Source organism: Lepidochelys kempii, chromosome 15 (assembly GCF_965140265.1).
Source record: "Lepidochelys kempii isolate rLepKem1 chromosome 15, rLepKem1.hap2, whole genome shotgun sequence".
Classification (NCBI taxonomy): Eukaryota; Metazoa; Chordata; order Testudines; family Cheloniidae; genus Lepidochelys; species Lepidochelys kempii.
Window position 1 is genome coordinate 3,393,611 of NC_133270.1, and position 22,982 is coordinate 3,416,592.

At 47.1% G+C, this 22,982-nt stretch overlaps 1 protein-coding gene across 6 annotated transcripts in view; it reads left to right on the top strand.

Moving 5' to 3' along the window:
• LOC140898799 (uncharacterized) overlaps positions 1-22,982 on the top strand; it is a 35,747-nt gene that overhangs the window by 1,976 nt on the left and 10,789 nt on the right. The window contains exons 2-12 of one of the 6 annotated variants that reach the window (XM_073313229.1): positions 16-96; positions 1,489-1,710; positions 2,873-2,895; positions 4,213-4,328; positions 4,606-4,638; positions 6,137-6,225; positions 6,903-7,029; positions 10,837-10,950; positions 11,305-11,826; positions 20,672-20,785; positions 21,161-21,664. In XM_073313229.1, coding sequence (XP_073169330.1) covers positions 16-96; positions 1,489-1,710; positions 2,873-2,895; positions 4,213-4,328; positions 4,606-4,638; positions 6,137-6,225; positions 6,903-7,029; positions 10,837-10,950; positions 11,305-11,826; positions 20,672-20,785; positions 21,161-21,664 — 1,945 coding nt within the window. Of the gene's footprint in view, positions 1-15; positions 97-1,488; positions 1,711-2,872; positions 2,896-2,928; positions 3,195-4,212; positions 4,329-4,605; positions 4,639-4,661; positions 4,853-6,136; positions 6,226-6,902; positions 7,030-10,836; positions 10,951-11,304; positions 11,827-20,671; positions 20,786-21,160; positions 21,665-22,982 lie in introns of those variants that run through there. The other 5 variants (XM_073313230.1, XM_073313231.1, XM_073313232.1 and 2 more) reach the window with 5 other exon arrangements.

The window sequence follows — 22,982 nt, forward strand, 5'->3', positions numbered from 1 at the left end:
CCCTTCTTCTTCCAGATGGCACCAGAAGAGTGTCTGGCCCCTCTGCGAAAAGAGAGAGAAGTAGCCGAGGAGAAGTGGCAAAGTGAGGAGCTGCTGGTAAGTGCCCCCTGCCCCTCAGGTTTGCCTGGGCTCACAGTGCCCTGAGTGACATTGTGAACGCAGGGCCCGTCCTGCCAGGAAACCATCCCCACTGGAGCCCAGGGAGCATGCAGGGTCAGGCAGGTGAGTAACATGATGTCCTTGGGGTGCAAGAAGCTGCTGTGCAGGAAAGTGTGAGTCTGTGTGTCAACCCAGAGACCCTGCCCACAGGCTGTCTGGATGTTACAGCTCCTTTATAGCAGTTAGGGGAGATGGGGAGGAAGGAGATGAAACGTGGGCTGCAGAGATGGAGAGTTTGGCCCAGGGCAATCTGATGAGATTTTTGGGGAGAAAAGTCTCTTCTGGTAGCGATGTACAACTCATCCCTGCCCTGATCCCTCCCTGGCCTAAATGAATTTCCCATCACCCACTGCAGGAGATCCTGTGTTCTGGTCAGGGTGGATAAAAATCAATGATTTTTTAATTATTTTTTTTTAAATTGGATTTTTTTGATAAAATGCTTTTTGAGGAAAAAACCTATCTAAAGATAGATACATTATAGCTCAAAGATATCTCATCATGGAATAGGGATTATAAATTCTAATTCTATAGTATGAGACAATATATTCATGTAATGTTTAAGAAAAGTTTTATAAATGAGTTCCAATAGTTCATGGATTAGGGACCCAATTTTATGGGGTTCCAGGGGCCCCTGTATAGATTATTTAGGTTAATCTTTCTATCTACCCAATGGGACTCAGTGCTCAGTCTCAAAGATACCATCACAGATGCTTAGTTTTGCAGTTCTCAAACTGTGGATTTGTGTCTCCAGAGATAATGTGCTTGTGAACAGCAAAAATGTTTTAAAATAAATAAATAATATATAGAGGTGAGAAATAGTTAAATAAAATAATTTAAATGTCTGTCTGGTGACATTCTCCTCCTAATACAGCATGGCAAGAAAATCCTTCAAATATTTAATGATTAACCAGTTGAATTTGGAGATAGTTCACTTCCCAATGACTTCATAAATATCTGCTTCAATTACCTTTGGTAAATGAAATAACCAAACAATCATTCATTTTCTGATATAGCTGTAAAACTGACGTGAAAAGTTTTCAAAATACATCACCTTAAAATGTATAGTGTGTACCTTCTAAAAATGAAACCTACGTCTATCTCTGAGTTGTGAAGAATATGTATTAAGGTTACAACAACCAAAAAGAATGTACTTTTATGTAGAAATCCATGATTAAATCGAGTCTTCATGACTACTGATTTAAATCATGATTTAAATGAATTTGATTTAAATCAAATCCACCCTGATTCTGGTAAATAACTCCTCCATCTGCAAGAGGCACATTTATGGTTCTCGCTTGTGACTGATCTGCCCTTTCTCTGTGATTGAAGAAACAGATGGAAGTCGAGAAGCAGAAGATCGTCTGGGAATGGAAGGAGCTGCAGGGGTTTCTGGAGGAGCAGGAGCAGCTGCTGCTGTCCCAGTTGGAAGAGCTAGAGAGAGCCATTGTCCAGAGAAGGGATCAGGGCCTCTGCAAACTTTCCAGAGAGATTTCTGCGGTCAGTGAGAGAGGAAGAGAGAAGGGGCAGCAGCCGCTGAGCCAATCCCTGCAGGTCAGACCATGTTATTGCAATGATAATATGCAGTGTTTCTTCAGGAGCATCTTAGCCCTCGACCCCAAAGCTCTTTGCAAAGGGGGGAGGGAGGGGGGTCAGGGCAAGGTCCCTATTTTACAATGGGGAAAGTGAGGCATGGGGGAGAGGGAGAGGGGCAGAGCTCTGACCAAGGTCACACAGTAAATGCCTTGTACATGTCTAAATGCATTTGGGCTTGAGTGTGACATCCCTTCCCTGCCATGCCAACGTCCTGAGCAATGGTCCTTCTAATTTTTTCCATCCATGTGTGGAATGAATTTTGTTTTGTGTACCGATATCGAGGTAATGTGCGGATGTGCGCCACCAGTAGAAACAAAAAACCTTGATGTACTATATATTTTTAAAAAGTTACCATAGGGATAATTACTTCAGCTAGGACAGGTTAGGCATTTTAGAACTTACTACTCAAAGAATTAAATTTAAGCATAAGAGAGAAATAAAAATTATGCATTGCATAGACCAGTCAAAAAACTAAAATAACAGCACTTTGAAAGAATAAAATTATAGAGAATATATGTGCATTGCAGGAAGTACCAAGAAGTAACAACAACAATAACACAAGTATATGTTGGGAGGTGAGTGTGAAAGAGACAGTGTGCGAGAGGGCGAGAGAGAGCACCAGTGCAGGGGGGTCCCGGGAGCAGCTGGCCAGGAGCTCCAAGGCAGAGGGCAGGAGAAGCATGGCAGTGGGCAGAGGGGCACCTAAACACAAGTCGCTGGATGTGCGCGGCTCTACTAATCAAGTGTGCGGTACTTGATTGACTCTCGCATGGCCGCCCAGCTTAGAGGGAACGCTGGTACTGAGCGTAAGGCCCCACAACACCCCAGGTGAATGGGTTTAAGGAGTAGGGTGCTTGAGGGACTCTCAGCACTAGTGGGAATTTCACTTTCCAGGCAGATGCATATTTTCTTCCTTGTAAAGTGCATGGGCAGAAACTTTCCCCGATGACGACGTCCCAGCAGGGATCCCTGGGGGGTGGCAGCTGCTCTCCGGACATGAATTTGAGTGTCTGAAAGTCTCCAAACACCCAAGACTCCAATGGTGACTGCCCTGCAGAGCAGGAGGTCTCCCCAGCCTTGGACACCCCACCTGACTGCATCTCCTTTCTCTCCCTCTCAGGGTGCTGGAAGCACTGGGAGCAGGTAAGTCCCTGGCTCCATTTCACTCTTCTCCTCCCTCCTCCCTCTTCCCCCCCGGTGCTCAGTTATGCTTGGGAACTGCACTAAAGCTGGAGCTTCCCCCTGCCCCTGCAGTGTTCGTGCCCGTGACCACATCTCCACTAGTGGCTGCTTCACCAGGGGGAAGAATCTGTTACTATCTGACAGCTAATGAGGTCACACCAGCGCTGTCAGACGTATGGGCCAGACCCTGCCCGTCTGATCTGTTTATGTGGCCACATCACATATTCACACTGTGCAGAAACTCAGCTTTCAATTTTATAGTAAGTTTCTACTCTTCATGGTTGCAAAGAAACCCTCCCAAATGCAAATGGACACACTGTTGTCTGTCTGATGCAGCATCGGCCTAAAGCCGTGGCTCAGACGGCTGTGAACTCCCCCCGTCCTCCGTTAATCCTATTGGCGTGTCAACTGAAATGATGCCACTTTAATGTTAACATTCAATATTCCATGGCTGATCACTCTAGCAGGTGGAATGGGGAGGGGGTGGAAGTGAAGCCCTTTAGGGGTGGGAACAGGGAGTTTCTGTAGGAAGGACAGAACAGAGGGGAGATACAAAGACAAAAAAGAGAAATAGAGAAAGGAGGGTGGAAAGGAAGGGAAATAAAGAGTAGAAATAGCAGGAGCCCTAGCAGGTATGGGAGGGGGTATGTTCCCACTGAGTGATACTAACTCAAAAGTTTATTTCCTATACAAAGGGTAGACTCTCACCTTGACCTTGGTATGTGGGTCTCCCACTGAGAGCAGGTGGTGTCCTGCCAGGAATGGAGCAGTGTACAGAGTCCTAAATTGATGTCATGGCCCACTGACCATAACAGGAAGTGGAATATGGCCATCTTCACCATATAGGCTGGACACCCCAGGGTTACGGCTTCTGTTGAAGGGTCAGAGCTCTTGGCATTAAAGGGCCCAGGCTCATTCCCTGCTGAAGACCTGGCCTCCATCTGGGGCCTCAGTGAGTATGAGAGACGCCCACTCTTTAGTCCATGTCTCCTCACTTTCCCCATAATCCCAGTGCCAGTGCCCCTTGTTACCGGAGTAACCCAGTGTGGGAGGTCACTCAGCTCGCCAGGCAAGGAGAGTGTCCCAGAGAAAGCTCCCAACCTGTCTCCATTCCTCCTCATGTCCTTTCTCTCTGGGCCCATGGAGAGCACAGGGCTGAGGGCAGGTGACTCACCAGAACCGTGATCATTTTAGGCTACAAAGCTCAGTTCCAGGTTTCCTGGAGTTTGGGGACTTCTGGGGCTGGGGCCCATTTCTCTTCCCTCCTGCTTTTCTTAGCAGGGAGGACAGGAAGTTTCAGAAGCCAGAGCCGGGGTTTGTGGAGCTGGAGAAGAGGCTCTGCGATTTCTCTCTGAAAAGTGCCATCCTGCAAGAGGTGCTGCAGGGATTCAAAGGTGAATTGCAGTCTGGGGTGGCATCTCCTGTGGTTAGATTGAATTGCCCTGGGGAGGAGTCGGGGATCTAGCAATGTTACTGATCCTGAGCTCCATTTCACAGTCCAGCTCAGCGAGTCACCTTTCCCCAGGGGAGTATCCTGTGGGGCTTGCTCTGTCTGCAGCGGTCTGTGTCACCATCTCATAGTAAACAGTAGTTACCTTAAAAACCACTAGGAACAACCCCGTGAATGCCAGGGCCTGAATTCTCACCTCTCCCATCCTCTCCTTCCCCTAGAGACTCTGCGACTGGAGCTGGGGAGTGACACAGGTACGTTTCTGTCTCTGATGGGCTATGCAGAGATTTCAGACCAATCACCATGTTAGTGTACCTGGAAGCTGTTGAACAGTGTGAAACAGGGTGAGCCTCGTGACTGCCCCATTCACTCCTGCTGTGGCATCTGAAGGGGATTCAAAGTAAATCCTGATCTTGGGTGTGTTTCCCTGTGGGGAGAGGAGCAACACTCTGACTGATGTGAAATAGGGTGAGACAAAGACGAAACATCCAGTCACTGAACAATCTGACAGCTTTAATGAGTGACTGAACATGGTCACATGGGGGCAGCTGAGTTTCAGGAATGAGGAGGGGGTGGAGCCCAGCTGTACCCTGACTAGAGACTGACCCTGAATGAGAGATGGGGCTGGTCTTCTGTGTTCAGACTGGCTGTGAAGGGGAAGAGAGCCCTAGATTGCATCTGGGATCATTGTGAATGAGAAGGGAGCTGCTAGAGTGCGTCAGTGTTTCTCACGCTTTCCCCATTGGTGACCCCCCCCCTTTTTTTTTTTGGTCCAATCCCTTACGTTTACTGTGACAGTAAGAATAAAACGTGTATAAAAGCTGAGCCTACATGACTTGGATGTGTGTGTGTCTCATGAGGCTGACAGAGAATAGTTGACCTTGAAGTTTAAAAGTGGCAGGAAGTGGGAGAATGAGACTTTCTTTCCTTTAGATCGTAACAAAACAGATAATATCTGATGGTCGGTCGCAAGCCGCTTGGGGTTGTGAACCACTGCTTGAGAAACAGCAGACTAGATCATTCATTATCTTATATCCCTATTGGCTATGAATGGGAAGAGGGTATTACTGTGTGTATGGACCTACTGTGAATGAGCAGTTAGCAGCTATACAAGATATGGACTGAGCCAAAGGACAATGAAGTCCCATAAAACCCCCATTTCAAAAATCTTTTCCTTACTTTAGAATCCCAGCTGTGAAATCGGGCAGCTTGCAGCTGGGCCCAGTGACCCTTTCCCTGGTGTGTCTGTGTCATAGCCAGAGAGACTGAAACCCAACCGGGGTTAGCAGAGATGAGGATGAAGCACAAAGATTGGATCCAAAATTTCATTAACACTTGTTGGATAGTGAAGGCCACCATGAATAGACAGTAACCAAGTCACCTCGGTAGAGGGAGGGGAGAGAGAAACTGAGGAGAACTAAGTGGGGAGAGAGGTCACAAGCGCCCAGACCTACTCATACCCAGTTTCTGTCTCAGCACTGGACAGATTTTGTCCAGTCCCTGCCTCTGTCTGGATCCCACCCTGCCAGGGGAATGTGCTGCCCTCGGGGACCATGTCGGGTGTTAAAGGTTCTCCGTGGGTTTAGCCCTGGTGGGAAGGCTCGGGTCTGCACTGCAATAAAGCAACTGAGTATTTTGCCTGTAGGAGAGCCTAGAACATTTCTCTGCAGGGAAAGAGCTTGGGGGAACGTGCTGTGAAATTATCTAAAGCCAGTTCTGAAATCTCTCCAATCCCCCTTCTCACCCTGGCAGGCTGCAGAACAACATCCACGTTTCACTCCAGATGGGCCCAGCCTCCCAGGGGATGTGGAAGGGAAATGGCTGCTGTGGAGCTGGCTCAGGTAGGGATTATGAGAGAGTTGCTCATGAGTTCCCTCTGGACTGTGAGGGGCAGTAAACACATAGGAGATGGGAGCTTCTGGGGAGTTTAGTTTGGAGGTGGGAGGGGGCAGGAAATCCACAGGGTGGAGAAAAAGAGGAGGACAGAGTGTGACAAACCTGCTGGGACTTGTTTAACCTGAGGCTCACATTCTAGGAACAGATCCATTGGGGTTGAGGGAGGAAATTGGCCTATTTACGGAACAGGGAAACGCCCGCCTGGACAGGGCTGGGGAAATTATCAGACTGCCAGTGCTGAAGCTGGAACCTACTAACCAATGGCTCCTATGAGGTATGAAGGGGGCACCCACCGGTTGGGCTTAGGGCAGGTGCCCCATCCCCTCACATCCAGCTGCTGGCAGTGAGGAGGGTATTTGGATTCCCCTCAAAGGGCTCCATCCCCTATATCGGTCTCTGACTCATAGGTGTGTGAGGCATGAGAATATCCTGCTCCCCTCTGTCTGCTGGGAGGGATGAGGGACTCGCTTTCTCCCCTCACCCTGATGCCTCCTCAGAGGGTGCAGGTCGGACTCTGCTGACTGCCTCCCAGAGCTTCCATTTGATTGGCCCTGCTTCCCTGTGAGTAGTGGGTTGTGACTGGGGTAGCAGGTGCTGAGTGAGGGACTCTTGTTTTTTTTAGGGTCTGGTGACCTTCGAGGAGGTGGCTGTGTACTTCACCAGAGAAGAGTGGGCTCTGCTGGACCCTGCTCAGAGAGACCTCTACTGGGATGTCATGCAGGAGAACTATGAGACGGTGACCACGCTGGGTAAGGATTTCTTTCCCTTGGTTCTTAGAAGGGGAAATGAAGAGGTAAAGTTGACATCATCTCCATAATACAACCTTAACTCTTCCCAGTTTCAGCAACACCCTGACATGCCAGTGACACACACACTAGCTTTCTACCCTCTGCTGCTAGAGAATACTTTGGGAGCAGAGCACAGGAGCTGTATAGCACAAAATCTAACATCTTCTGTATGATAAGGCAAAACTCAGGTGAAGGTTTGTCATAAAGAACAGAAGCTGCCTACACCCCTGGCCAACACTTGAACACTGAGCCCACTCCACTCAAACCATCTCCAACTTGCAAAATGTTTCTACCTCTTTACCCCCAGTCCCTGAGAATTCCTTCTGAGCCATTGCCTTCATGTACCCCTGTCAGGGTTCCCTCCCCACTCTGAACTCTGGGGTACAGATGTGGGGACCCACATGAAAGACCCCCTAAACTTATTTCTACCATCTTAGGTTAAAACTTCCCCAAGACACAAATCTCTATTTGTCCTTGGACGGACGGTAATTTAGACAAAGTAATTTAGACAAAGGTTCAGGGAAAGGACCACTTGGAGTTCCTATTCCCCCAAAATATCCCACCAAGCCCTTACACCCCCTTTCCTGGGGAGGCTTGAGCATAATATCCTAACCAAATGGTTACAAGTGATCACAGACCCAAACCCCTGGGTCTTGAGGATGCTGAAAATCAATCAGGTTCTTAAAAGAAGAGTTTTATTTAAAGAAACGGTAAAAGAATCACCTCTGTAAAATCAGGATGGAAGATAACTTTACAGGGTAACAAAAGATTCAAAATCACAGAGGAACTCCCTCTAGGCTTAGTTTCAAAGTTACAAAAAACAGGAATAAACCTCCCTACAGCAAAGGGAAAATTCACAAGCTAAAACAAAAGATATCCTAACACGCCTTGCCTGGCTTTACTTACTATTTTTGTAATATTAGGGACTCGCTCAGGATTGTTTGGAGGAGATGGATTTCTGCCTGGCCCTCTCAGTCCCAAGAGAAAACACACAAACAAAGAGCACAAATTTCAGAGTAACAGCCGTGTTAGTCTGTATTCGCAAAAAGAAAAGGAGTACTTGTGGCACCTTAGAGACTAACCAATTTCTCTTCTCACACACACACACACACCCCCGATTGAAAGTATCTTCTTTCCCCATTGGTCCTTTTGGTCAGGTGCCAACCAGGTTATTTGAGCTTCTTAACCCCTTACAAGTAAGGAGGAATTCTAGGCTACCCTTAGCTGTATGGTTATGACAACCCCTAACTGAGCCCTGGACAGAACTGGCATGTACGCCACCGGAGTGCTGACAACCCTCATGGCAAGAACACACCCTTGTGCGCATTTGCTGACACAGCCTGCAACACATCACTGAAATGAGGCAAACTTGGTCCTTCAAGGTTCACATGCACCTCTCTTCATATCACAGTCACAGCTCTGCAAAGCTGCTCCAACTAATTCCTCCACCGTCCAATTACAGCTACAGCTGACAGAGTGCATGCAGATCAGTGCTGGTATTCCAGTCTGTGGCACACAACACAAACAATGTCATGTTCTTTTAGTCCTTCCTCAGAGCTATTATAGATTCATACATTAAAAGGCCAGAAGTCCGGTCACGTAATCAGACCTCCTGTACAACAGTTACTGCTGTACTGGCCACAGCATGTCTCCTAGAGACAGCTAAATACTGTGAGAGCTGGAAAACATATTCTCAACTATACATATTTGGAAAACATCATCCGAACTATACATCTAAAATTATGGGGTCTAAATTAGCTGTTACCACTCAAGAAAGAGATCTTGGAGTCATTGTGGATAGTTCTCTGAAGACATCCACTCAGTGTGCAGCGGCAGTCAAAAAAGCCAACAGAATACTGGGAATCATTAAGAAAGGGATAGATAATAGGACACAAAATATCATGTTGCCTCTATAAAAATCCATGTTACGCCCACATCTTGAATACTGCGTGCAGATGTGGTCGCCCCATCTTAAAAAAGATATACTGGAATTGGAAAAAGTTCAGAAAAGGGCAACAAAAATGATTAGGGGTATGGAATGGCTTGGAATGGAGAGATTAATAATGGAATGGAGAGATTAATAAAACTGGGACTTTTCATCTTGGAAAAGAGACAACTAAGGGGGGATATGCTAAATGTGTATAAAATCATGAGTGGTGTGGAGAAAGAAGGGGTGTCCTAGTGAGTGACAGAGCTAGCTACACCTCTGTCCCCTTCCCAGTATCTCTAAGTGGCCCCCTCAGCAAGTTGTCAGCCTCATGCCTTTCCATCTCCTGGAGTGGATTTCTGCAGTTCTCCCTCTCCTCAACCGGGCCCCGGGCTACCATACCCGGCATACCCGCTGTGCTTACCCCACAGATCAGGCTGAGTGCAGACACCTTTAGGAGCCTGAGATCAGTGGTGTACAGTGACAAATGCTCCTTTGGTGTGCAGAAGGCTGTTTTATTTTGCAGTAGGAACTAGTTGAGGTAACCTCAGCACCATTAGCAATTATCGTTGAGAACTCCCATGGAGTTCTTGAGAATTATCCCATGGAGGACAGGTGAGGTCCCAGAGAACTGGTGAAGGGCAAACATTGTTCCCCTTGTTACAGATACTTAAAGAGGCTATGTCTACACTTCACGTTTGGCAGTAAAACTTTTGTCGGTCAGGTGTGTGAAAAATACACCCCCTTACCGACCAAAGTTTTACCGACAAAAAGCGCCGGGGGGGACAGCGCTTTGTCTGTGAGAGACACGCTCCTGCCAACAAAGCTGCTGCCCCTTGTTGAGGTTGGTTTTATTTTACCAGCAGGAGAGCTCTACATGGGAGACCTTACAGCGGCACAGCTGGTTGAAAGATCATATTCAATCTTAATCTGCACCAAGGGCAATATAGGTTTACCATTTGGGAAAAACCTGTAACTACAAGGGTAGCTAAGCTCTGAAACAAGAGTCCAAGGTAGATTGTGGAATCCCCGTGATTGGAAGCTTTTCAGAACAGCTTGGACCAGTGGTTCTCAACCTATTTACCATCGTGGGCCTCATAGGCAGCTCTCTGTGTTATGTGGGTTGCATCCGCACAATATATATACTACCTCTGTGGCCCTGAGGATGTCACATGGGCTCCAGCTGTGTGCTGATTGGGCCACAAACGGCCTGGGAACTGCAGGTTGAGAACCACTGGCTTAAACAAATACCTATCAGCGATGGTCTAGGTGTACTTGGTCCTGCCTCAGTGCATGGGCTGCATTAAATGACCTCTTGAAGTCCCTTTCTGCCCTGCGTTTCCATGGTTCTGTCACTTTATAACCTTCACCATACACTGGGGGATTTTCGTACTCCTTTCCATTACATCTGACTCACTATATTCCCTAACTCTCAGCATGTGCTTTCCTGATAACTAACACCCCTGGCATACCACACACAGTGATATCCCCTTAACTGCGCTGAGCTCCGCCAGCCCATTCTCGCCAGCCCCAGTTTCCTTGTGACAGTCTCATAGCCCTTGGGTCTCTCTGTCAGTAGGAATCAGTTCCAAGGTGATTTCCCCATGGCTTTCTATGATATGGAGTTACTGGGTTTTAGGAGCCCCTTTGATCAGGAATGTCTGGAGCAGAGCGGTGGAGAGTTTATCCCCTTATAGGCAGAGTGTCTGGCACCTTACCTGGACAGCTAGTTCCAGAATTTCAGTGCTTTAAAACAAGTAGGGGTTAAAAAAGGCCATGCTCTATGTGACACGTGTCCCAGGAATTCATCTGATCTCACTTGTTTTCCTTCATCTGAGCAGGGTTACCAGTTTCCAAACCTGAGGTGATGTCCCAGCTGGAACGAGAGGAAGAGCTGTGGGTCTCAGATCTCCAGGGCTCTGAAGAAAGAGAGCTTCTGAGAGAAACCTGCACAGGTGAGGAGTCATTAGAGCAACTCAGATACTGTCTGGGCCTGAAGAAAACAGCTGGAATTCCCTATCCAGCCCTTGAGAGCTCTTTGAGTTCTGGGTTGTCCCCCAGCAGGTGTCATATCCTCAGGGCAGATAATCGCTCATGGCTTCCTTCCCATCCTGAGCAACTCCTGGCAATAGCTCCCTTCCTAACCTCCCTTCATGCTGAGCGTTTGGATGGGTTATGGAGTCAGAATTGATCCCTTCCTCTTTCCCCTTTGGGGAAGGGTTTGGGGAAATTCATTTTCTGATATTTCCCTCTTCTCTCCAGCACTTAACCTGGGTTTCCTCTCCCCTTTTCCATTCCTGCTTCTGAAGTTTCTCTCTGTGTGTCAGGAGCTGGTGGGATGGTGAGTGAGAACGGGGAGCAGAATCCACAGCAGGAAGATGCTGAGCCTGTGGAACTGCGCTGGGAAGTATCACAAAGAACGAAAGGGGATGTGTCCAGGAGTCACGAGAAGAGGCAGCAGGGAAACCAGCCAGGAGAGAAAATGGGCAAATCCATCAATTGTGAGGAAAATCACAAGGACCTCCAGGAAACCACAGCCCAGCAGAGAATCCTCAGGGGAAAGAGGAAACACATTTGCCCTGAGTGCGGGAGAAACTTCAGTAGACGCTCACACCTCATTCACCATGAGCGAATCCACACGGGAGAGAGACCCTATGAATGCTGTGAGTGTGGGAAAAACTTCACTCGGCGCTCGGACCTTATTAGACACCAGAAAACCCACACAGACGAGAGCCCCTATGAATGTTGTGAGTGTGGAAAAGCCTTCATTTACTGCTCAGACCTGAGGAGACATCAGAGGATCCACAGGAGACAGAGACCCTATGAATGCTGTGAGTGCAGGAAAAGCTTCCGTTGGAGTCGCGCCTTATTTATAAACAGAGAATCCACCAGGGAGATAAAAACCATAAAATCCTTGTTTAGGGCTGGCAAAACATACATTTTTTTTTTAATATTGTTGGTACTTCCCACACGTGGCCTTTAAGGCTGTTAGTGCCGTTTACGTCACTGTGTCTCAGCTCCCCCAGATGAGTTGTGCGGTTCTGCTTTTTGCAGCTACCCCTTTTGGGGTGAATCCCCAAAGACCTGCTTTGTTCTGAGTCATGGGAGTATGAGTCCATCTTACTAGGAATGTGCATCAGCCCCAGGTGTTGGGAACACAAATGACCTCAGTTAGCTGCATTATGTTAAAATCTATGTGGGCCTTGTCTGCATTAGCATTTTTTGCAGTTAGCCAGCTTGAGTGAGCTATCTAGATGCTTGAGTGAGCTATCTAAAATCACAACTCTGTTTTCTGCGCTGAGATGACCCAAGTACAATAGACTGGGTAGCTAACATGTTTTCCCTCAACCTGTCCTAACCTCCCTGACTTTTCCTAGTCTAGACAAACCATTATCATGATGCTAAAACTTTTGTAAATAACACAACACAATAATAAGGAGAGCGCTGAGTGAATCAGGTTTCAGTGGATCAGAGGAAAATGCAACGTGAAAATCTGTGGTTCTCATTCTGAGACATCAGATGTAACATGCTCTAGAATCTCATTCTATCCGAAATGGAAAATGTCTTATACCTCTGTGAGATGTAGATTTTTCTCTTTCCTGAAGGCTGTTTGGTTACACAACTGGCAGAATGAAAAGGAGGACTTGTGGCACCTTAGAGGCTAACCAATTTATTTGAGCATGAGCTTTCGTGAGCTACAGCTCACTTCTGTAGCTCACGAAAGCTCATGCTCAAATAAATTGGTTCGTGTCTAAGGTGCCACAAGTCCTCCTTTTCTTTTTGCGAATACAGACTAACACGGCTGCTCCTCTGAAAACTGGCAGAATGTAGTTCAGATTTATTGGGGACTTTGATTCAGATGATCATTTGCTTAAATAGTCATTTCTCCCTTTACTTTTGCTTCTTCCTCACCCCTCCAAGGTTTCATGGGGAAAGTTCAAATGCAGCTCAGTCAACTGGAGAGAATGCTCCCAGTTCTGGGATATGCTACCAAGGAAACAAGGTGTGGTTTTAAATCTCTAGTCTGAGATGGTGAATGTCTGCACACCCCACACTCTGCAACTAATGGGATATAATCACAGCTTTGTTCAGTTATTTAGGTCAGTATTATATCAGATAACCTGGGGAGAGAGTTCCACCATAAGTGACTTTGAACTAGGCAAAATGCTCATGTATTTGGTTCCCAAAACAGTTGTAATCAAGGCAATACTGGAGGTTACCAGGTACTAGCTGAGATAAATGCCAAGTGACTGAGGTAAGTCAGGGGGCAATAAACGGCATAGTTTCATCTTAGATGTGTTTAAAAGGTTGTAAAACAAGGAGGCTTCATAAAAAGGTTCTTTTGGGGGGAGACCTGGGGGAGAATCTAGGGAACTCCTTGTTCAAATAACCCCAAATTTGAACCACTAACTATGCCCTGCATGCCCATAGAGAATAGCAAATGCCAAGACAATCTGAGCACACATGTGGATTTCAGAGCTGTTAGATCAGTCAACGTTTAAACTGAAAGCAGTGCTGACCATAAGAGTGTCCAAGCTGGCGCTCTGCTGTAATCACTTCCCAAATGCATGGAGCATGTGGAAGTCAGCTGGGCCCATCCAGTGATAAAAGACAGTGTGATGTTCCTATCAGCGGTCCTTGGCAAAAGGGGGAGCAGGGAGCTGTGGAGGGGATATATTGATGGGCTGCTGGTGACCCTGCAGTACCACGCAGCAGGGAGGGCTGAGGGTAGTGGGAAGAAGGGGAGTGGGTGTCCTAGTGAGTCACAGGGCTAGCTTTATCTCTGTCCCCTTCCCAGTATGTCTGAGCCCCCCCACCCCCCAAGGTGTGAGCCTCATGCCTTTCCATCTCTTGGAGTGGATTTCTGCCATAGGTGGAGTTTGAGGGGGGAGGGGTCTGGGAGGGCATTGCTCCCCCCCCCCCAAAAAAAAAACAAAACTGCAAGCCGCAGGCAGGCACCCTGAGTGTGCAATGCGATGAGTCCCGCAGAGGAGACAGGAGATGTGCTGCTCCCAGCTTGTACCCCTGAGACAGGGAGTCAGAATTTTGTTTATAAACAGAGTGATTAACAGGTGATTAAGATAAGAAAGGGCTGTTAGAATGTTTCCTAAAGTTAAATGATCTGTTCCAAACTTGGTGAACTGCAAAAAGCAAGTAGCTTAAGGCTTTGTCTACACTGGAACTTCGCCTGCAAAACTTTTGTCGTTCAGGGGTGTTAATCCCTTCCCCCGCGCACCCCCCTCCCTCCCCCCGAATAACAGAAGTTTTACCAACAAAAAGATGCTGGTGTGAACAGCGCTTTGTCGTCCTGCGGACAAAGCTGCTTCCACTCATGAGGGGTGAATGTTTTTTGTTGTCGGGAGAGCTTTCTCCTGCTGACAAATAGCAGCTACACTGCATGGCTTTTAGCTAAAAGCTGTGTGGTGTAGACAAAGTCTAAATGATAGAAAGTAATTATAGATTTGGAGAACTGATTTTTTAGACAAAGAAGATCATAGAATCATAGAATATCAGGGTTGGAAGGGACCCCAGAAGGTCATCTAGTCCAACCCCCTGCTCAAAGCAGGACCAATTCCCAGTTAAATCATCCCAGCCAGGGCTTTGTCAAGCCTGACCTTAAAAACCTCTAAGGAAGGAGATTCTACCACCTCCCTAGGTAACGCATTCCAGTGTTTCACCACCCTCTTAGTGAAAAAGTTTTTCCTAATATCCAATCTAAACCTCCCCCACTGCAACTTGAGACCATTACTCCTCGTTCTGTCATCTGCTACCATTGAGAACAGTCTAGAGCCATCCTCTTTGGAACCCCCTTTCAGGTAGTTGAAAGCAGCTATCAAATCCCACCTCATTCTTTCTTCTGCAGGCTAAACAATCCCAGCTCCCTCAGCCTCTCCTCATAACTCATGTGTTCCAGTCCCCTAATCATTTTTGTTGCCCTTCGCTGGACTCTCTCCAATTTATCCACATCCTTCTTGAAGTGTGGGGCCCAAAACTGGACACAGTACTCCAGATGAGGCCTCACCAATGTCGAATAGAGGGGAACGATCACGTCCTTCGATCTGCTCGCTATGCCCCTACTTATACATCCCAAAATGCCATTGGCCTTCTTGGCAACAAGGGCACACTGCTGACTCATATCCAGCTTCTCGTCCACTGTCACCCCTAGGTCCTTTTCCGCAGAACTGCTGCCTAGCCATTCGGTCCCTAGTCTGTAGCTGTGCATTGGGTTCTTCCATCCTAAGTGCAGGACCCTGCACTTATCCTCATTGAACCTCATCAGATTTCTTTTGGCCCAATCCTCCAATTTGTCTAGGTCTTTCTGTATCCTATCCCTCCCCTCCAGCGTATCTACCACTCCTCCCAGTTTAGTATCATCCGCAAATTTGCTGAGAGTGCAATCCACACCATCCTCCAGATCATTTATGAAGATGCAGTAGATCTAATCTGCCTGGATGTCTGTAAGGCATTTGATATGAGAAATTATTCATATATTCACCTTCTGATGAGGTTCAACAAGGACAAGTGCAGAGTCCTGCACTTAGGACGGAAGAATCCCATGCACCGCTACGGACTAGGGACCGAATGGCTTGGCAGCAGTTCTGCAGAAAAGGACCTAGGGGTTACAGTGGACGAGAAGCTGGATATGAGTCAACAGTGTGCCCTTGTTGCCAAGAAGGCCAATGGCATTTTGGGATGTATACGTAGGGGCATTGCCAGCAGATCGAGGGACGTGATCGTTCCCCTCTATTTGACGTTGGTGAGGCCTCATCTGGAGTACTGTGTCCAGTTTTGGGCCCCACACTTCAAGAAGGATGTGGAAAAATTGGAAAGAGTCCAGTGGAGGGCAACAAAAATGATTAGGGGACTGGATCACATGATTTATGAGGAGAGGCTGCGGGAACTGGGATTGTTTAGTCTGCGGAAGAGAAGAATGAGGTGGGATTTGATAGCTGCTTTCAACTACCTGAAAGGGGGTTCCAAAGAGGATGGCTCTAGACTGTTCTCAGTGGTAGCTGATGACAGAACAAGGAGTAATGGTCTCAAGTTGCAGTGGGGGAGGTTTAGGTTGGATATTAGGAAAAACTTTTTCACTAGCAGGGTGGTGAAACACTGGAATGCGTTACCTAGGGAGGTGGTGGAATTTCCTTCCTTAGATATTTTTAAGGTCAGGCTTGACAAAGCCCTGGCTGGGATGATTTAGTCGGGGATCGGTCCTGCTTTGAGCAGGGGGTTGGACTAGATGACCTCCTGAGGTCCCTTCCAACCCTGATATTCTATGATTAGTTAAATTGGAGAAGGTGGGAATTAATATGAGAACCGAAAGGTGGATAAGGAACTGGTTAAAGGGAAGACTACAACATGTCATACTAAAAGGTGAACTGTCAGGCTGGAGGGAGGTTACTAGTGGAGTTCCTCAGAGATCGGTCTTGGCACCACTATTATTTAACATTTTTATTTCTACCTTGGCACAAAAAGTGGGAGTGTGCTAATAAAATTCGCAGATGACACAAAATTTGGGAGGTATTGCCAATATGGAGAACTGGAATATCATACAAGAAGATCTGGATGACCTTGTAAACTGGAGTAATAGAAATGCGATGATATTTAATATGGAAAAGTGCAAGGTCAAGTATTTAGGGACTAACAACAAGAATTTTTGCAATAAGGTGGGGACTTATCAATTGGAAGTGACAGTGGAGGAGAAAAAGCTGGGTGTATTGGTTAATCACAGGATGACTATGAGCCATCAATGTGATGTGGCTGTGAAAAAGGCTAATGCAGTCCTAGGATCTATCAGGCGAGGTATTTCCAGTAGAGGAGGGAAGTGTTACTACCATTATAAAAGGCACTGGTGAGATCTTATCTGGAGTACTGTGCAATTTTGATCTCTCATATTTAAGAAAGATGAAATCAAATGGGAACAGGTGCAGAGAAGGGCTACTAGGATGATCTGAGAAATGGAAAACCTACCTTATGAGAGGAGACTCAAAGAGCTTTGCTTGTTTAGTCTAACCAATAGAAGGCTGAGGGGAGATATGATTACTCTGTATAAATACATCAGAGAGGGATAAATACCGGGGAAGGAGAGAAGTTATTTAAGTGAAGCACCAATGTGGACCCCAGAACAAATGGATATAAACTGTCCATCAGCAAGTTTAGGCTTGAAATTAAGTGAACGTTTCTAACCATCAGAGGAGTGCAGTTCTGGAGCAGCCTCCCAAGGGGAGCAGTGGGGACATAAAAAACAAACTGGCTTCAAGAATGAGCTTGATAAGTTTATGGAGGGGATGGTATGACAGGACTGCCTACAATGGCGTGTGGCCCATTGGCAACTGCCTGTAATAAAAATCCCCAATGGCTGGAGACAGTTACTACAGAGAATTCTCTCCCAGGTATCTTCCTGGTGTATCTTGCCCACATGCTCAGGGTCTAACTGATCACCATATTAGTGGTTGGGAAGGAATTTTCTCCCGGGACAGATTGGCAGAGACCGTGGGGGGGATTTTGCTTCCTCTGCAGCATGGGGTGTTGGTCACGTGCAGGTTTAAACTAGTTTAAATTATTAATTATTTTTAACTTGCTGTCTTTAAACCACAAATTGAAGACTTCAGTAACTCAGCCAGAGGTGAGGGGTCTATTACAGGAGTGGGTGAGTGAGGTTCTGTGGCCTGTAAGTGCAGGGGTTCAGACTAGATGATCATGATGGTCCCTTCAGACTTCAGTAAGCGTATCTGAGTAAGAATATACATTACAATTTTAAAGCCAACAGTGTCCCATAACTGACTTGCCACAAGATGTCAGAACATGTTAGTATTAGAGCTGAGTGGGTCTAATATTTATTTAATTTTCTTTCTAGATATAGGAATTGGATCCAGTGCTCCTATCAGAGATTTCTAAGTTATTATCTGCAAAAATACCAGAGTTTTCAGTTGCCTAAGTAGCCTCTGGAATCACGGTTAAAATTACACCTTTCCCACTCTACCCCCGCAATCTGAAATGGCGCCCCTGTGGCAGGCACAGAATTGACCCCCCTCTCCCCCCCCTCCCCCGCACGGCCCTGTTGGCTTGAATAGAGCCTTCCCCCAAATATAGAAGTCAAATTACGCCTATGGTTTCTGCAGTTCTCCCTCTCCTTGACCAGGCCCTGGGTCAGCATACCCTGCGTACCAGCTGTGCTAACCCCACAGGGCAGGCTGAGTGCAGACACCATTGGGAGCCTGGGATCAGTGGTGTAAAGAGACAAACATGGTGTTCAGAAGGCTGTTTTATTTTGCGGTGGGTAAAAAGCATTTTAAAATAACAGTCTTCATGCCTGTGCGTACGATGGTCAGCGAGGCAGGTCTAAGTTCTTCAGATACCCCAGTGGGATCGTCTTGTCTCTCTCTTCCCCCAAACTGTCACCAGAACACCTGTGTGTCCCCCCTCCCCCCCAAGGGAGTCCCTTTTTAAACTGCTCCAGTCAGTTTGATCTTCTGGTCCTGTTCGTCTAAGCCAAGTCTGTACAATCGCTGGAGCTAGGAGGTAGAATACTCAAAGCTAATCATTCAGACATTGTCTCTTAACAGTCCTTAAGGGTTTACCAAGGTGTGACTCCTCTTGAGCCAGGCTGCTTCCCTTTCTGCTTCTTTTCCTGCCAGCCCCCTATTGAAGTAAACCAAAGTGTTCATGCAGTAAATATCCCAGTATCCAGGACAACAGACATCATGTTATTACGGAGTCACTCCAGCTCCACCACACGTCAGTGTAGTCATGAACTAGAGGGATGGGAGGGATTCTCCCATTACCGTAGTCAATCCACCTCCCCAAGTCGTGCTAACTAGGGGTTTCTGGAAGAATTCTCCCATTGACCTAGCGCTGTCTGAACTGGGGGTGAAGTCAGCTTAATTGTGTCACTTAGGGACGTGGATTTTTTCACCCCTAAAGAGCAATGGGTCGGCTGAATTTGTGAATGGCCTAAGGGACACCAGGTTAAGTGGGGATGGTGTGGTTAGTGGGTGGGAGGGAAGTGTGGTTTGGGGATCTAGAGCCTGTTGTGAGAGAATCCCTGCCCTGTCCCCGTTGGTGGAGACCATGCACTCCATTCTGACCAGAGTCAGAATTCTGACCAGAGTCCATTTTCAGTTCACATATTTTCAAATATGATGATTCTCATTCTTCTCTCCACTGTTCAGGGCCTCCCTCCCTCCCACCGTCTTCCCTACAAACTGTGACCACAGCCTCTGTTCCTCAGTCCTCATGAGGTGATCCCTTCCCTGGCATAAATGTGCATTTGCTTGGTGACATCATAGGTTGGTAATGAAACTTCTGGGGACTTGGAGGGTCCTGCTCCCCCCTCCCTATCTGTAGTAGCCACAGTCTCTCTTCCCTCCAGGCTCCTTGGATCTCTGAGTCGGTCCCTGCTGAGATCTCATGGTCTTATTCTTACTTTTCCAGAGGAATTAGTCTGTTGCTACTGAGTTACAATCATATCTAATTCCCCAATCTCATCCTAGGTACTTAAGGAACTAGCTGAGGCAATCTCAGCACCATTAGCAAGTATCGTTGAGAACTCCTGGAGGACTGCTGAAGGGCAAACATTGTTCCCCATTTTAAAGATAGGTACTAAGGAGACCTGGGGAGTTATAGACCAGTGAACCCAACTTCTATACCTGGAAAGATACCGGAACCTGTTATTAAACAATCGGTTTGTAGACACCTGGAGGATAATAGAGTTATAAAGAATACTCCATATGGATTTATCCAGAACAAATCATGCCAAACGAACCTGATTTCCTACTTTGACAGAGATATTGGCCTAGGATAATACAGAGAAGCAGCAGATTTGCTATATCTTCATTTTAGTACATCCTTTGACACAGTCCCACGTGCTGTTCTCATAGGGAAATGGGGTCTAGATTAAATTATTATAAAGTGAGTGCACAAAGCTGGTTGAAAGATCATACACAATCTGCAGCAAGGGCGATTTAGGTTAGATATTAGGGAAAAATTTGTAAGTGCAAAGGTAGTTGAGCTCTGGAATATACTTCAAAAGGAGGTTGTGGAATCCCCATCATTGGAAGTTTTTAAGAACAGTTTAGACAAATACCTGTCAGGGATTGTCAAGGTGTACTTGGTCCTGACTTAGTGCATGGGCTGGATTAAATGATCTTCCTGTCTTACATTTCTGTGGTTCTATCATTCTGTAACTTTCTCCATACACTGGGGGATTTTCGTACTCCTTTCCATTACACCTGACCTGCTATAGTCCCTAACTCCTCAGTATGTGCTTTCGTGATATCCCACACCCCTGACATCCCACACACAGTGATATTCCCGTCTCCTTCCTATTCCTTACTGTGCTGAGCCCCAGCAGCCCGTTTCCCTGACACTCTCATTTTCCTTGGGTCTCTATGGTAGGAAGCAGTTCCAAGGTGATTTCCCCATGGCTTTCGGTGATGTGGAGTTACTTTCCCTGGGTTTTAGGAGTCCCTTTGAGCAGGAGTGTCTGGCCATGTGTGTCAGCAGAGTGGTGGAAAGTTACTCCCCAATTCGGCAAAGTGTCTGGCATCTTACACAGAGAGCTAGCTCCAGAATTTTGGTGCTTTAAAACAAGCAGTGGTTAAAAAAGGCCAAGCTCTTTGTGACACATGAGCTATGAAGTCACCTGATCTCACTTGTTTTCCTTCATCTGAGCAGGGTTACCAGTTTCCAAATCTGAGGTGATGTCCCAGCTGGAACAAGGAGAAGAGCTGTGGGTCTCAGATCTCCAGGGCTCTGAGGAAAGCGAGATCCTGAGAGGAACCTTCCCAGGTGAGGAGTCATTAGTCCAACAACTCAGATTCTGTCTGTGCCTGAAGAAAACCGCTGGGATTCCCTACCAAGTCCACGAGAGCAGTTTGAGCTCTGGATTGTCCCCCAGCAGGTGTCATGTCCTCAGGGCAGATATCGCTCATGGCTTCTTTCCCATCCTGAGCGACTCCTGGCAATAGCTCCCTTCCTAACCTCCCTTCATCCTGAGCATTGGGATGGGATGTGGAGACAGAGCTGATTCCCTCCTCTCTGCCCTCTGAGGAAGAGTTTGGGGGAGTTCATGTTCTGATATTTTCTCCCATCTCTCCAGCACTTACCCTTGGTTTCCTCTCCCGATTTTCATTCGTGCTTCTGAGGTTTCTCTCTGTGTCTCAGGAGCTGGTGGGATGGTGAGTGAGAACGGGGAGCAGAATCCACAGCAGGAAGATGCTGAGCCTGTGGAACTGCACTGGGAAGTATCACAAAGAACGAAAGGGGATGTGTCCAGGAGTCACGAGAAGAGGCAGCAGGGAAACCAGCCAGGAGAGAAAATGGGCAAATCCATCAATTGTGAGGAAAATCACAAGGACCTCCAGGAAACCACAGCCCAGCAGAGAATCCTCATGGGAGTGAGGAAATACATATGCCCTGAGTGTGGGAGAAACTTCAGTAGACGCTCACACCTCATTCACCATGAGCGAATCCACACGGGAGAGAGACCCTATGAATGCTGTGAGTGTGGGAAAAACTTCACTCGGCGCTCGGACCTTATTAGACACCAGAAAACCCACACAGACGAGAGCCCCTATGAATGTTGTGAGTGCGGGAAAAGCTTCATTTACTGCTCAGACCTGAGGAGACATCAGAGGATCCACAGTAAACAGAGACCCTATGAATGCTGTGAGTGTGGGAAAAGCTTCCATCAGGGGTCACACCTTATTTATCATCAGAGAATGCACCAGGGAGATGAACACCATAAAATCCTTGTCTAGGGCTGGCAAAACATACATTTTTTTTCTTTAATATTTTTTTGGTACTTCCCACACGTGGCCTTTAAGGCTGTTTAGTTACATTTACGTCATTGTGGTCTCAGCTCCCCCAGGTGAGTTGTGCAGTTCTGCTTTTTGCAGCTACCCCTTTTGGGGTGAATCCCCAAAGACCCTTTTTGTCAGCTGCGTTGTTCTATGAGTCGTAGGAGTATGAGTCCCTCTTACTAGAAAAGTGGATCAGCCCCGGGTTGGGGGAACACGAATGACCTCAGTCAGCTGCATTGTGTAAAAATCTACCTGGGCCTTGTCTCCATTAGCATTTTTTGCAGTTAGCCAGCTCGAGTGAGCTATCCAGATGTAAAATCACAACTCTGTTTTCTGTACCAACATGGCCCAAGTACCATAGTCTGTGGATTTTAGAGCAGTTATATTAGTCATCTTTTACACAGAAACCATAATAGTGTCAGAACTGGTGGTCAGCTGTAATTGCTTCCCAAAGACATGGACTGTGTGGGAATCGACTGGGCCCATCCACTGATAGAAGACCGTGTGAGGTTGCTATTCTTAGGAGAAGGGGGAGCAGTGGAGGGGATAATTTGATGGGCTGCTGGTGACCCTGCAGTACCACACAGCAGGGAGGCCTGAGGGGAGTGGGAGGACGGGGAGTGGGTGTCCGAGTGAGTGACAGGACTAGCTATATCTCTGTCCCCTTCCCAGTATGTCTGAGCCCTCCCACGCACACGTATACAAGGTATCAGCCTCCTGCCTTTCCAGCTCCCAAAGTGGATTTCTGCAATTCTCCCTCTCCTTGACCGGGCTCTGGGTTACCATACCCTGTGTACCAACTGTGCTTACCCCCCAGGTCAGGCTGAGTGCAGACACCATTGGGAGCCTGGTATCAGTGGTGTAAAGAGACAAACTCTCCTTTGGTGTGCAGAAGGCTGTTTTATTTTGCGGAGGGGAAAATTATTTTAAAATAACAGTCTTCATGCCTGTGTGTCCGATGGTTAGCGAGGCAGGTCTAAGTTCTTCAGACACCCCAGCAGGGTCGTCTTGTCTCTCTCTTCCCCCAAACAGTCACCAGAACAGCTGTGCCCCTCCCAAGATGGAGTCCCTTTTTTAACTGCCCCAGTCCGTTTGATCTTCTGGTCCTATTCGTCTCAGCCAGGTCTGTACATTTGCTGCAGCTAGGAGGTAGAATACTCAAAGCTAATCGTTCAGACATTGTC